At 39.1% G+C, this 16,197-nt stretch overlaps 3 protein-coding genes and 1 pseudogene across 4 annotated transcripts in view; 2 read left to right on the top strand and 2 right to left on the bottom strand.

Annotated features, from left to right (window-relative positions):
- LOC144665183 (uncharacterized) overlaps positions 1 to 16,197 on the bottom strand; it is a 320,693-nt gene that overhangs the window by 231,744 nt on the left and 72,752 nt on the right. The window lies entirely within an intron of this gene.
- Positions 659 to 2,831, top strand: LOC144665378 (uncharacterized). The gene is made up of 3 exons (XM_078526623.1): positions 659 to 1,139; positions 1,370 to 1,615; positions 1,972 to 2,831. Exons 1-3 carry the CDS (start codon positions 889 to 891, stop codon positions 2,126 to 2,128), a joined length of 654 nt encoding a protein of 217 aa, XP_078382749.1. The 5' UTR covers positions 659 to 888; the 3' UTR covers positions 2,129 to 2,831.
- On the bottom strand, positions 2,678 to 10,075 carry LOC144666522 (uncharacterized; annotated as a pseudogene). Its single transcript, XR_013573208.1, has 9 exons — positions 9,692 to 10,075; positions 8,560 to 9,051; positions 8,032 to 8,264; positions 7,015 to 7,563; positions 6,248 to 6,683; positions 5,452 to 5,623; positions 3,412 to 3,545; positions 2,973 to 3,164; positions 2,678 to 2,811 (listed from the first exon to the last, which is right to left on the bottom strand). The product of XR_013573208.1 is annotated as an uncharacterized LOC144666522 (transcript).
- On the top strand, positions 14,321 to 15,606 carry LOC144666521 (uncharacterized). Its single transcript, XM_078527943.1, has 3 exons — positions 14,321 to 14,565; positions 14,905 to 15,156; positions 15,402 to 15,606. Exons 1-3 carry the CDS (start codon positions 14,321 to 14,323, stop codon positions 15,556 to 15,558), a joined length of 654 nt encoding a protein of 217 aa, XP_078384069.1. The 3' UTR covers positions 15,559 to 15,606.

The following is a 16,197-nucleotide window of genomic DNA, read 5'->3' as shown; positions in this document are numbered from 1 at the left end:
CAAGACGTGTGAAAATGACCACGCGTTGAGCGATAGAATGAAGGTTCATTTTACTTTAACAATTAAGAACATGTTCAAAGCGGTGTCAGATGTTGCTTCTGGTCGGAAACAGTTTGTTGCATAATTTTATTTCTACCGCTTGCTTTATAACAATTTTCGTCTCAGTTCAACAGTTTTAGAAATGTTAAATTTAAAACAACAAAAACGTGGAGTCGCAAGCATCGTAAAGGTCCCAATGTAAGCCGAGCAACTGGTCGTGATGCCGGGTTGTGGCGTTACCGCTTTAAGCGGCGAAAAATTAATTCACTGACTCGCTATCTAGTAGTGCATCTGCCAAATTTTTAGTCTTTTCTCGTTGTTGCAGCATTCTTTGAACATGAGAAAGGAATGGAAAAATTTGTCTTCTTTCACGTCTGAAAAACTATGCATTTTGCCAGCGCAAAACGCCCAAAGCATCTCCTCGAAAGAACTGTGATAATCATGCAATGGTAGATCGCTGCGCTTCTTTAGACAGCCTGTTGACAGCTATCAATATCAAATAATTAATAGCAAGAAAAGTTTTTAGCTCATAACTTTGTGTAGAGTCAATCTTTTTTCATGCTCTTTTTTTTGAATGAAAGGTCTTAAAGTGCCTATGAAGTGAAAATTGTTTTTGTTTAGTTATAATATTTACCTTTCGAAAAAGATAATTCCAAAATTTCAAACGTCTAGCTTTAAAACTAACGATTTTACAAGCGCTCAAAGTTTGTAATTTTCCCCTAAAAAATGGTCAGGGGAATGGGTCGAGTTTAATCCAAAAATACCGGGCCGTGACGTCACTTGGGTGCCTCGAATTTGCTTACGCATTCAAAGTTTCTAGTGATCAAGGAGTGTTTTCAGTACAAAAAGATGTCGAGCGATACAGAAATGAGCGACATTTCGGAAATATCTAGCAGCCCCGAAGACGATGAAACCGGTGAGGGAGAGGAAGAAGACGTCGAGGTAATTTACAGCCAAATTACGCCTTACCAAGACGAACCGCTAGCCGAGGACGCTGATGAAAATGCAGAAGAGAATGAAGTCGATGAAGCTGATGAAGACGGCCTTACACCAGCGGCACTGGAAGCGAGATACGAAAGAGAAGTGCCGGTCAACTCGTGGTTGGTATATAGTTTTGTTTATCGTTAACTTTTACGCTGTAATACCCGACTTTAAGTTGCGAAATCTCATAGACAAACCCGACTTGCTGGGTATGTCAATATTTACATCATAAAGGATCGAACTTTCTTTTGGCAATGGTCCGGAAGTAAAGTATCTTACAGCATGTATTTCTCGATATTTTTTTCTGTGTTAAGCTCACGTATATCTTGACTTCCACTTTGTCCTTCAGGTGCCATTGTGAACTATGCAATGATGAAAACTTAGTTGGTGCGCGCGAGTTTCGTTGCTGTAAGGAAGTCGCGAATGCGTCTGCTAAAATGGCCTTTGATGGATCAACTGAACGCATCACCTGTATTACACAACACGACGATTACGTGGCTCTAACAAATAGAACAGTGCTTCTTCAAGTCGCCCCACTACTGAGGGACAAGAATGGCCGAACGTACCGCCGTCGAACCGGAGTTCCCGAGAATGAGTGAGTTCAATTCTGCCATGATATTTTTTGGCTTAAAAAATCACATGCCAAACTTCTGACCCTTGAATTTTCTAAATATTACAAAGAAAAACATAAGAAACTGAAAACGTTTTTATTCCTCAAACCATCTGCAAAGCACACTTGCTAGAACTTAAACTTTTTGCAGGCGAGGCTCTGCACAAAGTGACTTGACAATTTTTCCTACCTAAAACCCTAAAAATGTTTCATTCCTCCCCCCCCCCCCCCACCTCACCTCTCGGGCTACAGATAAATGACAAGAGTAATGTATCAATTGAACTAATTGAAATGTAAGCAAGTGAAGGGATGGCAAGTTTGATAGTCACTTTATTTTACAGATTCATCCGGGCAGTTGCTTTTCGATGGATCATTCGCTGGCTGTTTTCTTACATGGGATGGGAGAACAGAAGACCGCTCCCAGCTTGCATCTATAACAACATAAGAGCACGCTACTCAACCCCACACAGACAGTCAAGAGGCTATGATGATGCATAGTTTAACTTTATTAATAGGAGTCAACTCTATTTTTTTGGTTTTAAAGCTGATAATTTTAAGCTGTAACAGATGTTGTCTTCCTGAGATCCTTCTTTAAACATAAAACCGAAGTGCATTCTCAAGAAAACTTGTGAACAACTTGTTTAGAGTGTACAATTATTAAAACAGAATCCATTTTTTGAGTGTATGGGACTACTCTCTTGCTGTCTATTGTTGTGATAAGAAAAGAAAAATCCAAAGTTTTCTGCTATGTGTCAAGGTGATTAATGTACAACAATCAAAGGTCAATACAAGTCGTAAATATTTTCATTTTAATCCTACTGCAACTAAAGCCCCCGTTCTTCAAAAAAGAGAGGGTGGTTTTCATTATAATTTACAGCCAAGATCTTGACTTTGACGACCAAAAGAAACAAAACTGGAACTATAATCTGTATACTATCAGCTTAATTTTTAGAAAATTTCTTTGGCATACTCATGCACTTTAGAGCAGACATGTTTACATGTATGTGATCTGCCAAAATAGAATACAGTAACATATTTTAAGTCCATTCATGTGGGGCAGTTTCTCCTGGTGTGGCCTGGCCTTCTGCACTTGGAACACTTTCTAGTGGTTCTGGAACCAGTGTTTACTTCAGTGTTCGCCGCAGTGGAAGCGCTTTGCTCCAAAATGTCTTGCTCTGCACCTACAATAAAAAAACTAGTTCAGCCTGCTGGTTTTATTTTTTCCATTATGCTTGTCAAGTAAACCTTGAGTTTTGTTTGAAGTGTTTTTTTATTACAGTAATATAACTGTAATAAAAGGACACCTAGAGTAATACCTAAAATATAAGAAAGAAAATATTACCAGTTGGGAAAAGTTGAGTACTGCCTTTTGCACATTTTTCTTTGTATGCTTTCACTGCAGACTGCTTATCCTTTCGGTCACTAAACTGCGCACTTAGTGGTTCTGGTGCCTTCGTAGAATATCTGTTGTACACTTCCGTCATCTCAGGTTTGGTCAAGGTAAACAGAAGTTTTTTCACATTTTCAACATAGCCTACAAAACACATGAAGGGAGAATATTAACTTTCATCAGGAAATACAATCAAGATAATTATACAACTAAGTCCATGACAATCCTCTTTTTAAATCAAGAAAAAACAAATTACAAAATTCCACAAATACAAAATAATAAATGATTCCAAATGTATAATTAAAAGGAAAAATGAGTAAAGGGTCCTAAAAAGAAAGCAACAGAAATCCTTCAGTTTTGCCATCCATCTTGCAATAATGGTTTGACTTACCATAGGTAGGTGGTGAAGCTACTTCCCGAACAACCTCCTCGCCAAGTTTGTACTTGGGATATGTAACTTTGAAGTACTTCTCACCATCTTTGGTCAATTGAGTTTCTCTTTGAAGGTTCTCATTAAAATGGAGGCTTGCAAGAATGTGCCTAAAAGATTAAAAATAATGCATTTATGCAATTAACACACACAAATCATTGTTGATCAGCACTGAAATTTGTCACTGGATATTGTTACTGTAGCTCCTAATTGTGTGCATGTCAACATGCACATCACACAATACCTGTTCCCCACTCTCACTTTTAACTACAAGACAATTTGCATGTGTTTATTACAATTGAAGGCGTAAGCGCAAGAAACGCACTTTGTGTTTTGGCCAAATTGAAAATTCTCACAAACAACTCCAAATTTCGCACGCAAGTTCGTTTACGTGTGCTCAACACTGCCCTGTATTTAGTTTTGCTGGTCTTTCCTTCGTTTTCGAAAAATAACACATGCAAAAAGACAAGGTTTTTGCTTGTGCGGCGTCTTTTGACTTTTCTTTTACAAACGATAAACAAAGGAAACCTTTTGTTTCTCAAGACGATGAAGTCAGCTAAATTTTTAGGGTTACAGTCCTAGCCCTAACGCAAAAGGTAACCCCAAGGCCGTAGGGTCGGGGTTAGAGTTTCAGATTAGGGTTACAGACTTAGCCCTAACGCAAAAGCCTAGCCCTAACGCAAAAAAATAAAAAAAAAAATAAAATAAAGTTTAACACTAACCCCAAGGGATTAGGGAGTTAAGCCGTTTCAAGTTAAGTTTAGGATCAGAGTCAGCCTCAACCTTTTATAGATCGCGCTTTTAATGCAACTAAGCTTTCACGCCAGTTTGCTTGCAGCTAGCTTTTCTGCAGTCTGCTTGCGGTTAGCTAGTTTTTGTTGTTTCGGGCAAGACTATTTTACTCTGTTTAGTGTTACCGTTAGCTGTAATTTGCCGAGGTGAAAGTGAAATAAAGACTGATTGTTGATTGAATACGCTTGCTCGTGTTGTCACATTATACTAGTTTTGCTTTCAGTTGAGTGCCGCCGGCTTGCTCTCACTTCTATCTCCACTCCTTACATCATCACACATCTACAAAATCCCCCGAAAACAAGATAAACTAAGGCACGAATCGATTGATTGATTTATTGATTGATGAATATTTAATGAGACACAGAAAATAATTTTGCGAGGGAACGTCCCCTGGGGAACATATAAAGAATTTTTTAAAGTCTAAAACCAGGTCACTTCTCGGCAACTTTGTCGCGGCAGAACCCAAGCGGACCCTGTAAAACTCGCGTTGACGAAGTTCCCGGCAAGAAACCTCTTGTTTTAGACTCTCTGTGCGGCCAGGCTCAAAACTACCTTGTTCGCAACGTTTTTTCCGAAGCGCTAAACAGCGCTGTTGTACAAAACAAAGGCAGAAACATCACTCAGTTCTTCGAGCGATGCTGTAAACTTACGGGTATTCAGACTTAATGATGTCCTTCAACCACCTGGCAGCCGCACTTACGCTAAAACTAACCAAAGGCTTCAAATGATTTTCAGGAACAAACGGCCATTTTTTTTTTTCTCTCTTTCCTCTCACGTGACACCTATCAGGTGACATCGCGTCACAATGTGTTATCCAGTCCTTTTCGTAAAGCGAATCCTCAAAATGGTGGCTAAGGAACTAAAAAGCATGGCTCTGACACGTTTTTCAACCTCCCCGGACAGTTAAATAACGCTAGAAGGAAAGATTTACACGCGATGTGTCGAAAAACTCATGCTGCTGGCTGACTGTGGAGAATGTAAGCTTTGCAAAACGCCTTTGTTCTTTGCATACGTAATTTCTAAAAAACGAAGCTAGATTCAGCGAATTTGAATACAGATCAATGTTAAGCACACGTAAACGAACTTGCATGCGAAATTTGGAGTCGTTTGTGACATTTTTTTAATTTGGCCAAAACACAAAGTGCGTTTCTTGCGCTTAGCCCTTCAATTATGAAAAGGTTTATAGTAACCCACATAATGCTCTTATACCTGCAAAATGTTCCCAACCAAGAGAAAACAATCATTTTGGGATGCCAGTGGTTAAGGGTAGAATGGAATCCCTCCAAGCAACTGGTTTGGGCATCTGAGGAGAGCTTTTTAATGTCATTCAACAGCTGTGTGCTGGTTAGCAAACTTTTCAGTTTGTCATAGGCTGCTGTACCTGCAAGAACAAGCAACTTACAATTTTTTGGGTGTATTGTGCACATGGATTGGTATTGTGTTGTTCCGGAAAATATCCATACCTCTCCTATGGAAGGTTTTTTGGTTTGAATCTCAACACCCCTCTGGAAATTCCAGTTAAGTCCCATACATTGCTTTAAAAATTATGGCTTTCGAGAACCCCCCCCCCCCCCCCACCCCCTTTGGAATTACCAATGACCTTCTGTGGGGTGGGCATGAATATTTTCTGGAACTGCACATTCATCATTTATGAGAGTGCTACCTTTATTGTATTGTAATTTCAATAAACAAAATAAAATGGATAGATATTGTGGCTGGACCATGAGGTAAAAATTGGCATTTCCATCGACAATACTTTTTTCATAACTAAACTCTTTCGAATGTATTACAAAAGGGTCTATCATATTTGTGAAATAAAAGCAAACTGTACATTTTTGCAAAATATTTTTCTTCCCCCATTTTTGGGGACTTTCAAGTACATGAATTATGTACTATAAGACTATCACGTTAATACAACTGTATAATTATAACTACTGACAACACCCCACATGGGCCTTTGCAGCACGCTATAATGACTGTGATAAAGCAAATAGAAAAGGCTCACCAATTTTGATCCATTTTCTTGGTTGAAGTTCTTCATGATTACATTTTTGGTAGAGAGGATCAGGGTGGTCTGTATGTTTATTTGCAACATGCCGCATAAATGAATTCCATTTGGCAAGTATAAGGCTTCCGAATCCAGGTTTAGTTGAAGTAGCACTCCAGTATAAATGTTTCCTGATACCCTTTGACCATTCTTTAATCACCTCACAGCCTTTCTCCTTGCCTGCTGCTAGGAGCTTCTTTGTCACTGAACGAGCAACATGCCAAATGTCAAAATAATGTGTGGTGTCTGGGCAAGTTTCTCTAATCCACTTGGCGATTCCTCTGTGGCGGTCAGAGATAAACACACTGATGGTTAAACCCAGCTGCTGCAGAAATCTGAAATTTCTCTTTGCCCCCTCAAGTTCTGTCGGCTGACTGCCACCAGTCTCATTTGCCTATAAAATGGACATTACATTGTCACTGAAAGATGCACTAAAAATTATATGCAACTCTTAATTTTGACCTGAAGATACTTTACAAAATATTAAAAGGGTTGGGTGCCCTTTTCACCATAGAGTGTTATTATTTAGTTGATAACTCTGGTGGCTTTACATTATTAATAATAATAATTATAAAATTATAAAAATCGACCAGCAATTGGTATTGTATTATATTCGTTTATACCATGCTAATTCAACTAAGGTTTTTAAATTCACTTATATGTATACAAGGAATTATTAAAAAGATATTGGCTATTTACATTCTCGTACACGCTAACTTACATACCTGAACAAGTTCAAAATGCACAATTTTCATTATGGTGGATGAAAACATTGTGTAGACGCCATATTTGGCTGAATGCCCCATGGAGTCAAACCTCCCATCTCCAGACCAAACCACATCTTTCATGTCCTTGAGCTTACTGACAAGACCAGCTCTGTATGTTTCCCAGTGGTGGAACACAGTTGGGAAAATGAATGACCGTTGGTGTGAAAAGAAGGTACGTGCGGAGTAACAGGACAGCCCCAGGTGACGAAATACCAGCAGAACCTTACTTATTGAGGCCCCTGCCATCACCACAGCCAAACTCAGCAGCACATTCCCTGTCGGGTATTTACCATGTGGCATGAAACTTTGTGAGTTCCACACATAGCCTTTAATGCATTTCATACACTGTTGCTTCACTGTCACCATTGTGCCTTGTTGTCGCATGGTAACTGGGGATTTGCTGCTTTGCAGTTGAAGCAGAACAGCAAGAAAATCTTCAAAAGCATCTCGTAAAACACAATAAATTTTGGCTGGTTGTAGTGGAAGTCTGGAGCATTTGGGTCAACACTGAAAAAATAAATAAATATGTGTGGTTACAACAACAAATAAAATGTATCCAGACTTCACAATCACAATCATGCATAGGTTCCAGATACATGTAATGCTTATAAATGGTAACCGAGGTGTCAATTACAAGGAATTCCAGCAGATCAAAATAACTAATTCCCACCACTCTCAATAAACCATTAGCAGAAATGAAAAAAATGGGCAAACGTTTTTTAAAAAATTAATAAGCCTTTGAATTGGTGTACATGTAGGTTTCTTTACCTTGGCAGGGAGCAAAAATTACACTTACATGTAGAAGAAACTGATATGAAAACAAGATATAAGCTTACTTATACACCAAAAGCCAACAAATAGTAAAATTAGATAAAAATTTGGGTTCAATTTTAACTACATGTTCGATTTTAGCTTGCTTGAAATACTGAACCCACATACAAATGCAACATAAATAACAAATATAGCTCAACTTACTTGATGTAATTTTGATTTTCTAAACCTTCATCCTCGTCCTCAGTGGTACCTTCATCCCCTGTACTTTCTCCTGTTGGGTGCCAATTATCATCTACATTGACATCTTCATCCTCTGATTCAGGGCCAGTGCTGGTCCAGACAAAATTATCTGCGGAATGAGACATGGATTCTTTGGTACATGTACTTTCTTGTTCATCTGTTTCTTCTTCGGTTTCAACTTCCTCTGGTAAATACTAAATAAAAACCAAAATAGGTTATTGCAGTTGCATTCTTTTGAATGTACATGTATACAAATATTTTTAATTACAAACATTATAGTAACTGTCGCAATCAAGGCGTTTCATGTCAAGAAAATATGAAAATAATATTTTTTTTCAGTTCAATGTTAGTAACAAACACCAAAGAAGAAATAATAAATTAACCCAAAAATGAACAAGCCCTGAGGAAGACGAATATGGTTAATCTTAATGCACAACTAAGCTTCTTTGCAACAACATCTAAAACAAGGAAAAATAATTAATGTCTTACTTTTTCAAGTTCATTGATAGTCTCCTTCTGGCTAGCCACTTTCTCTTGTAGTTTGGAAACCTTTAACCGCAACCGGTCATTGGCACGCTGTAAATTGTGGCATCTCCCTTGATACCTGGTACACCCTTTACAGCCTTTGAGTGTTGAAACAGGTGTACTAATAAAATTTGTGTTTTCGACTAAAGTACTTGTGATTGTTGAAAGGGGTGTGTTGTCAACGTGGGAGGTGGCAGAACAAGTGTCCATCACAAACGAAGTTTGTAATGGTGTGCCTGACTCATCACTAATGTGTGGCTCCACATCTTCGTGTTCCACATCTTGTGGAGGTACTGAGGCTTGTGGGGTTTCTTCCTCACACTCTGGAGATGGTGGCGTTGGTGGTGGCGGGGCACTAGAAGTGCTCTCCACACAAGAAGCTGCTGACATCGTGACCGTGCTTTTTTGCTTTTTGGGGGTTGGGAAGGCTTCTTCCGAGAGTGCATCACGTTTCAACTACAATACATAAAATGAATATTTTACAAATTATGTCACTTTCAAATAAATTATGAAGAAACACGAATTCTGAAAATAATTATTGTATAACATCCCTAAGTGCACAGTACACAACTTGTTTCCCAGCAATAAATCTAAGTTTATAACATTAATATATATTCAAAGAAGACTTTTAGCTACAATTATTGTAGGTGCTTTTACTAGTACTATTTTTATAATCAGTCAAGTTGAAACAGCACCTTGATCTTGGACAGATTGCAAGTCCTTTTCTTCAGGATTTAATAAATCACAAAGACATATGTTTTCATACAGCTTAACCAAAACCTCGCCAAAAGAAGTCATAGACAAAGTTTCAAATCTAGATTCTACATGTATGATAACACATCTAAAGCTCGTTGATTCTACTGCCTGAGAACGAATGAATTGAGGAAGAAATGGAATGAGAAGCAACCAAAACATTCAGAGTATTCTCAAACAATGACAGAGCCACAATGAGACCTTGAAATGAAACCGAGACATTAGCAAAGCAGAAACAAAACGATGTAGTAAAGGTTTGATCTAGCTAACGATCGCGGGTAATTTCAATATAAATTTCCAACAGGTTTTACAAACACATGAAATATGCAAAAATCTGACGTACCTGTCGTTTGCTTCGCGAACTCAATTCTTGTGGAACAGGGGGAACTACAGAATCTCTCGTTGGTACAGCGTCCTTCTTAAGGAACGCTTTCATCTTCAGACCCTGAGCTTCCATGCTGCTAAGAATCGATGGGCTTCGCACATAGCACGAGTCTTCGAAGTGTGCCGAACAGAGCGATGTATATTTCGATGTGGGATTTTTGAAATCGTGTCTGTGTTTACGGACAAACTGGACCCATTTAACCCTCACAGCCGGATCAGAAGGGAAGCCATACATTCGTATACCAGGTGTAAACGTAGTATTTTGACAACTTTGCTGGTTAGGGGCGCCAGCAACGCAATATCGCCCACGCGGTTTTCTCTTTGATTTCTTTACGTCCGCCATAGTACGATCTGACTGAGGCACCCAAATGACGTCAGAGCTTATAGTCACGTGGTATTTTGACCGCGCGATTCAAATGACCATTTTTGAGGGAAAAATTGCAAACTTTGAGCGCTTGTAAAATCATTAGTTTTAAAGCTAGACGTTTGAAATTTTGGAATTATGTTTTTCGAAAGGTAAATATTATAACTAAACAAAAACAATTTTCACTTCATAGGCACTTTAATGAGATCTACCCGAAAATACCAAAATATATTTTTCTTTAAAATGGTCAATTTTGGGGTACACTGATACCTTAACATTACAGATTCACACCTGTTGATGACTTCCCTTTTGCTCCAGTAGCAGTTGAAGAAGTGGTAGAAATTGACTTTCCATCTTGACCTGATGAGATAAAAAATGAAATTTAATACCTTAAATGCCGCTACTGTAAGTGAAAGCTTTTTTTATATTTATTGTCTGTGCAAAATCTGCATACTTTAAGCTATATGCAACATAACTGTTCCTGAGTGTGAAATGTGGTTGTGATAATACTAAATAGGCCTAACTTAGAAAAAAATAACAGATACTCTGTTTCTGCTAAAAGGACCTTATTATATAACTAGCTAGACTACTTCTACATTTTACAAGGTGCCCAGTCAGGGTAAATATGCATATGGGCACTATAAAAGTTTCCTTGCACCAAATGCAAACTAGATGTACATGTAATATCCAGTCAAACCCGTATTCAGCAGCCACCCTCTATTAAAAGGCCAGTTGTCAAAGTACCAACAGTATTGTTAGCTGTATAATACTGTTAGATTGAGCACCACCTGTATTAAGCAGCTGCATCCACCTTTCCGCCATCACATCGAGTATTTAATACATATGTTGTTGTTCAAATTTATCTTTGGTTCAAAATTTTTCAAACCAGTTTAATTTTTATTTCCCTTTGTTTCAGATTATGATAATGAATTTGAGACAATGAAAAATAAAATTTAAACCGGTTTAAAAAAATTTAAACCAAAGATAAATTTAAACCACAACACATACATAGTTTTGCCAGATAAGATTCCGAAATAGAAAGTCACAACCAGGGCTGCAAATATTTTTTTCACTTGAAAGAACATACATGTATGTCCCACCATCTTGGTCGGACAAAACAAAATTGTGGTTGGACATTACCAAAAACAAAAGGATGGAAAAAAACAAACACTCATTATTGTCTTGACTGATTCTGCAGTTGTCACTAAAGCTAAGCTTTTGATTTTCTGGCAATAAAGTGATTTTAATTCCTGACAAACTCCTATTAAGCGTCCAATCTCTTACCATTTCCCCATGGGTGGCCGCTTATCGGTAATAGGGGTTCGACTGTAAATGATATCTACACGTAGATACACAGTATATAATGCACAAGCACACACCTGTTAGTTGCATGGTGTTTTTGTTCATCTGTGCTTCATTGCCATCTAAAGAGACAACTGCTTCTACCTTCACAGTCACTTCTCCATCTTGATCTTATGGGAGAGAATATAAATAATTTTAATTTCTTATTATTTTGATTGTGTGGTTCTAGAAAATATCCATACCCCCCCCCCAGTGGAAGGGATTTGCCCTATGATTCCCCCACCCCTCTGGAAATTCCAATGTAGCTTCATACATTGCTTTAAAGGTTTGGGTCTTAATGACCCCCTCCTCCCGGCCGGAATTTCCAATAGCTTCTGTGGTGGTGGGGGGGGGGGGGAGGGGGGGGGGGGAGTATGGATATTTTCTGGAACCACACATTATAATGGTAACTGCAAAATTTTTACAATAGCCTAAATTTTTGGTACATTCTCTGGACATCCCTAATTTCATGTTGAGCGCAAAAGAGACATCTGTTCAAATCAAACAGCTACTAATGCCATCCACTTACTATAATAGTGTGTAAAACGGAATTATTCTTACCGTTGGTGAAAATAATTAATAAATACATACCTGTCAATGAAAGATTTAAGGGGACAGCTTTACGTGGCCTTTGCACTAACTCGTGTATCATCTCCTTAAATCGCTCGCATTCTTTCTGCCAGTTGTAAATTTTTCCATACTGTTCTCTGAGATGAATAGCATGGGCATTTCTCTCTTCTGCTTTCAGCTCAGATAAATCATGGATTCTTCTCGCCCACTCCTCTGGCTTATCGGAATTGACTACCACAGACTTCCCACCTTTCATTCCTTCTAATGCTTTAGCTATTCCACATTCACTGGACACAAGAACAGGGACACCAGCTGAAATTGCTTCCAGGGCCACCAGACCGAAGCCTTCTGTGCGGGATGGCATGACTATTACATCAGCTTGACGAAACATCTTCTTCATTTTTTCATAGTCACAATAGCCACGGATGTTTAGTTGGTTCTTTGCTATTTTTGTTTCGTCAAGAAACCACTTCTGTAATTTTTTTTGTTCACCATGTGGAGAGCCAACAAAAGTCAGTTCATATTTCCTCCCAAGAGAAGCAAGCGCCCTTCCGATGATGTCATAACCCTTGAGTTCAAAATCCTCAAAACTTCCACGACCAAACATAAAGACACTAAACTCCTCTGCTGGTAGAAATTTGACCGGCCTTTGAATGACAAACTTCTCAAACATTCCAGGTGTAATAACTTCTACTCTGATGTCTGGAAGCAGTTTGCTGTATTTTCTTTGTAGTAGAGAGCCCACAGCAACAACCAGGTCGGCTGCTTCGCAAAGCTCTATTTCTCGTTCACTCTTCTCTTCGCTTTCTTCAATTGCATCTGATGTGGCGCCTCTTTCCAGTTTGTGTTTACCCAGGTCTTCGCAGAATACATGAACAAATTGAACCCACCAGCATTTTGCCCTGTCCGAAATAAAATGAGCAGCACTTCCAAACTTTCTTCCATGTCCAATGACGACATGAGGATATGGAAGATCTGATGGCGGCATTTTCAGTCCTTCCATGAGATCAACAGATCCTGGGACACGCCGAGCGGTGATCAAATTCACTCCCTGTTTGCTCGCATCTTGTCTGTCTTCTTCGCTGCTACTGCAAACATAGCAGTGGATTTTTATCTTGCCTGTTGATGCTTTAGCCAGATTCACCGCAAACTCTCTGTTGAAAGTCGACAGACCTCCCTTCGAGGATCCCCACTCGTCGCAGATGAACAAGACATCGATACACTGAGAAACATCGCGAGGAACATGTACCACGACACAACGATTTTGCCCAGGCTGCTTCGAATCATCCTTGTCGGCTAGATGGAATACTCTATCTTCCCCGGCGTCTTGCAAGCGAATTGCAGCTATGGAAGCTACTGTTCCCATTTTGCCTCCATTCAAAACACATTATATTACACTGGAATGAAATCTAGCGATGCTTTTCCGCGATCTAAAGCAAACACTTTGTGAAATAAACTTCCGTGTCTATTATGTATAACCTGCGATCAGGCGTTCTTTTTTCTTTTTACGAAAGCGAGAGGGAAAAAAGAACGCCTGATACATTTATTTAACCGGCCGCCAGCCGCCCCCTAATTTAAATAAACTAATGTGTCGTCGAACTGTCAAACCACTCTTTGTAGTTGGCGGCAAATTCGAGACTCGGATTTCCACAAGGCGTGAAAAACGTCTGGAGAAAAATTGTACATATGTACAGCCTGTATTTAAACTTCGCCGTGTTGAGATAAAAATGCTTTTAGTAGCAAGGTGAGATGGCGCTTGCGAACATATATTTATTAGTTGTACTGGATGCCGTCCCTTTATTTCAGCTTACACACACAAAAAAAGGAATTCACCGACAAGAGCTGTTTTACGGCAGATAGGATCGGTCGCTTTTGTAAACATTCCAACATCTCTGGAATATTGTTTTCGAAAAACAACAAAAACATCTTCACGGAACCAAAATTATTACGCATTGTCGCTCACTCTATCTGTTCTGCCTTCAGAGAGTTACACTTGAAATCTGTTAGGGCTTCAAGTGCCACTAGGACCAAATTTCATATTTTTTTTTTTAAGTTTTTTATGCATAGAACAACTTACCGGGTAACATTCAATGCCTTCATGGTGAAAAAAAAAATTTAGAAGCCTTCCTTCATCAAAATTTTTAGCTCCGAAAACAGCAATTTTTCGTCCGCCATTACTCGAAACTGGTTCCAGTTGAGCCCGCGTGTTTCACAGCGGCACGTCTCTCTATGACGTCAAAGACTTAACACGTGACATAGATACAGTCGATTCTCAGTTGATTTCAGTTGTTTTTCTTGAAAAATTGAACGTTAATGTCTGCCGATTCAGAGCTTGAGTTGTCCGAAAATTTGTCCGAAAGCGACTGCGAAGAGTCCTCTAAGTCTTCAGAGGCCAGCTTCTGCTCGGCGAATGAAGATTTAACGTCATACGATGAGAGCGCCGAGCCCATTGCCAACCCCGAGGAAGTCGCTCATTATGCCCAACAAATAGCCGAAGAGGAAGAAGAGGAAGATATGCTCCTGAGCAGATTTGCCGGCGAAACAGACTTAGAAGATTGGTAGGTGGTTTGTTTTGTCAGTTTTATGATCTTATTGCTTTTACTGATGCCCAGATTTTGGAGGATTAGAAGATAGTTGATAAGAACTTTGTAAGCCGGAAGCGTGGTAGCAAAGACGGAAGTATAGTAGTAGTAGTAGTAGTAGTAGTAGTATTAGTGGTTGTAATAGTAGCGAGGAAGGGCATGATTTCAGGTTATAGATTACCAGGAGTGTCTGTGTTGGAACAAAGCGTCTCAGTCATGCTTCAATCCCAACAATTTTAAGGGCAATATTATTGATGTGATTTAGTGTAAACAATTGTTAGGTATCTAAGTTCGTTTGTATAATTGTTTTGTTAGGTGTAAGTGTTCCCACTGTTCATTGGAATTTGTCGTGCGACATGAAGAGTGTAGGTGCTGCATGGAGGTGAACAAATGCACAGAAAGAATGGAAGAGATTGATAGAGGCGACGAATGTATAACAGTACACCCAGGTTTTCAAAGTGTCTGCCTAAATCGATGGGTTCTGGGTACGGCAGCAATAGGGCTTAAAACAAAACAAAATAAGTCCTATGCAACCTTGTTTGCTCAAGGCAACACGGCGGAGAACGAGTGAGTTTTAATATTTTATTTTCAAACTTATCCTGTGTATAGTCACCCCATTTGCAGTGTTTATGTTAGTCAAAACAGATAATTGATTATACACTGTACAAAGGGATCACTTATGTGCATATGCATAGCAATCAATTCACTCTGTCAATATTTTTCTGCATTTCTTTCCCACAGATTAAAGTGAACATCTAAGCAATGAGTAGAAACTTGTTTCCTTATCTGTTGAAATTTTTCTCGTCCCATAGATTCCTAAGATCTGTTGCATACCGCCAGTTTGTGCGAATGGTGTGGGAATATGTTGGTTCATCGAAAAGACTTCCCCTCCCTTCTTGTGTGTACAATGCCATACGGAAAGAATTCCCGACCATAGACCAGTATCACGGCTATGAGGAGGAGGATTGATGGATGTCCATAGACCACCCTCCAAGTTAAGACCATTTTAGTTGCCATGACCACAGGCTTCCTAAGCTCAATAGTCATCTTTTTTATGTGTTTTGAGGGCCCTTCGGGGGCCAACTCTACATACGTAGTGTATGTGACAGCTTGTGTATAAAAAATTATAGAGAAATGTATGGGTAAAACACGGATTCTCTAAAATCAGTTAATAACTATATATTTGAAAATATAGTTTACCTTACTCAAATGTGTCGTTTACTTGTGTCTTGTGCCGAATTTGGAGCCATTTCGACGCCATTTAGGGAAGTTATTCAAAGGAGAGGCATAGACTTCGAATAACTTCACTAAATGGCGTCGGAATGGGTACAAATTTGGTACAAGACACAAGTAAGTGACACATTTGAGGTAGGTAAACTTTATTTTCAAATAGATTGTTATTTAGCCATACATTTCTCTATATACACCAGCTGTCGCATACACCATGTATGTAGAGTCAACCGTCCAAATTGCCTTCAAAACACATCAAAAAGACGACTATTGAGCTTGGGAAGTCTGTGCCACGACGAGTAAAATTTTGGAGAAGAAGCCACAAGCTGAGCGGCCCACACTGCTGGAGCTTATCCTGGTTTCTGTAGCATTAAGCCA

This window comes from Oculina patagonica, chromosome 9 (genome assembly GCF_052425735.1).
Source record: "Oculina patagonica isolate OP01 chromosome 9, crgOcupat, whole genome shotgun sequence".
Taxonomy (NCBI): Eukaryota; Metazoa; Cnidaria; class Anthozoa; order Scleractinia; family Oculinidae; genus Oculina; species Oculina patagonica.
This window is presented reverse-complemented; position numbering and strand designations above follow the sequence as displayed.

Coding starts and splice junctions, on each gene's coding strand:
- LOC144666521 (XM_078527943.1), top strand. CDS start 14,321: ATGTCTGCCGATTCAGAGCTTGAGTTGTCCGAAAATTTGTCCGAAAGC. Junction 14,566..14,904: donor GAAACAGACTTAGAAGATTG/GTAGGTGGTTTG, acceptor TTGTTTTGTTAG/GTGTAAGTGTTCCCACTGTT. Junction 15,157..15,401: donor GGCAACACGGCGGAGAACGA/GTGAGTTTTAAT, acceptor CTCGTCCCATAG/ATTCCTAAGATCTGTTGCAT.
- LOC144665378 (XM_078526623.1), top strand. CDS start 889: ATGTCGAGCGATACAGAAATGAGCGACATTTCGGAAATATCTAGCAGC. Junction 1,140..1,369: donor GAAGTGCCGGTCAACTCGTG/GTTGGTATATAG, acceptor TTTGTCCTTCAG/GTGCCATTGTGAACTATGCA. Junction 1,616..1,971: donor ACCGGAGTTCCCGAGAATGA/GTGAGTTCAATT, acceptor TTTATTTTACAG/ATTCATCCGGGCAGTTGCTT.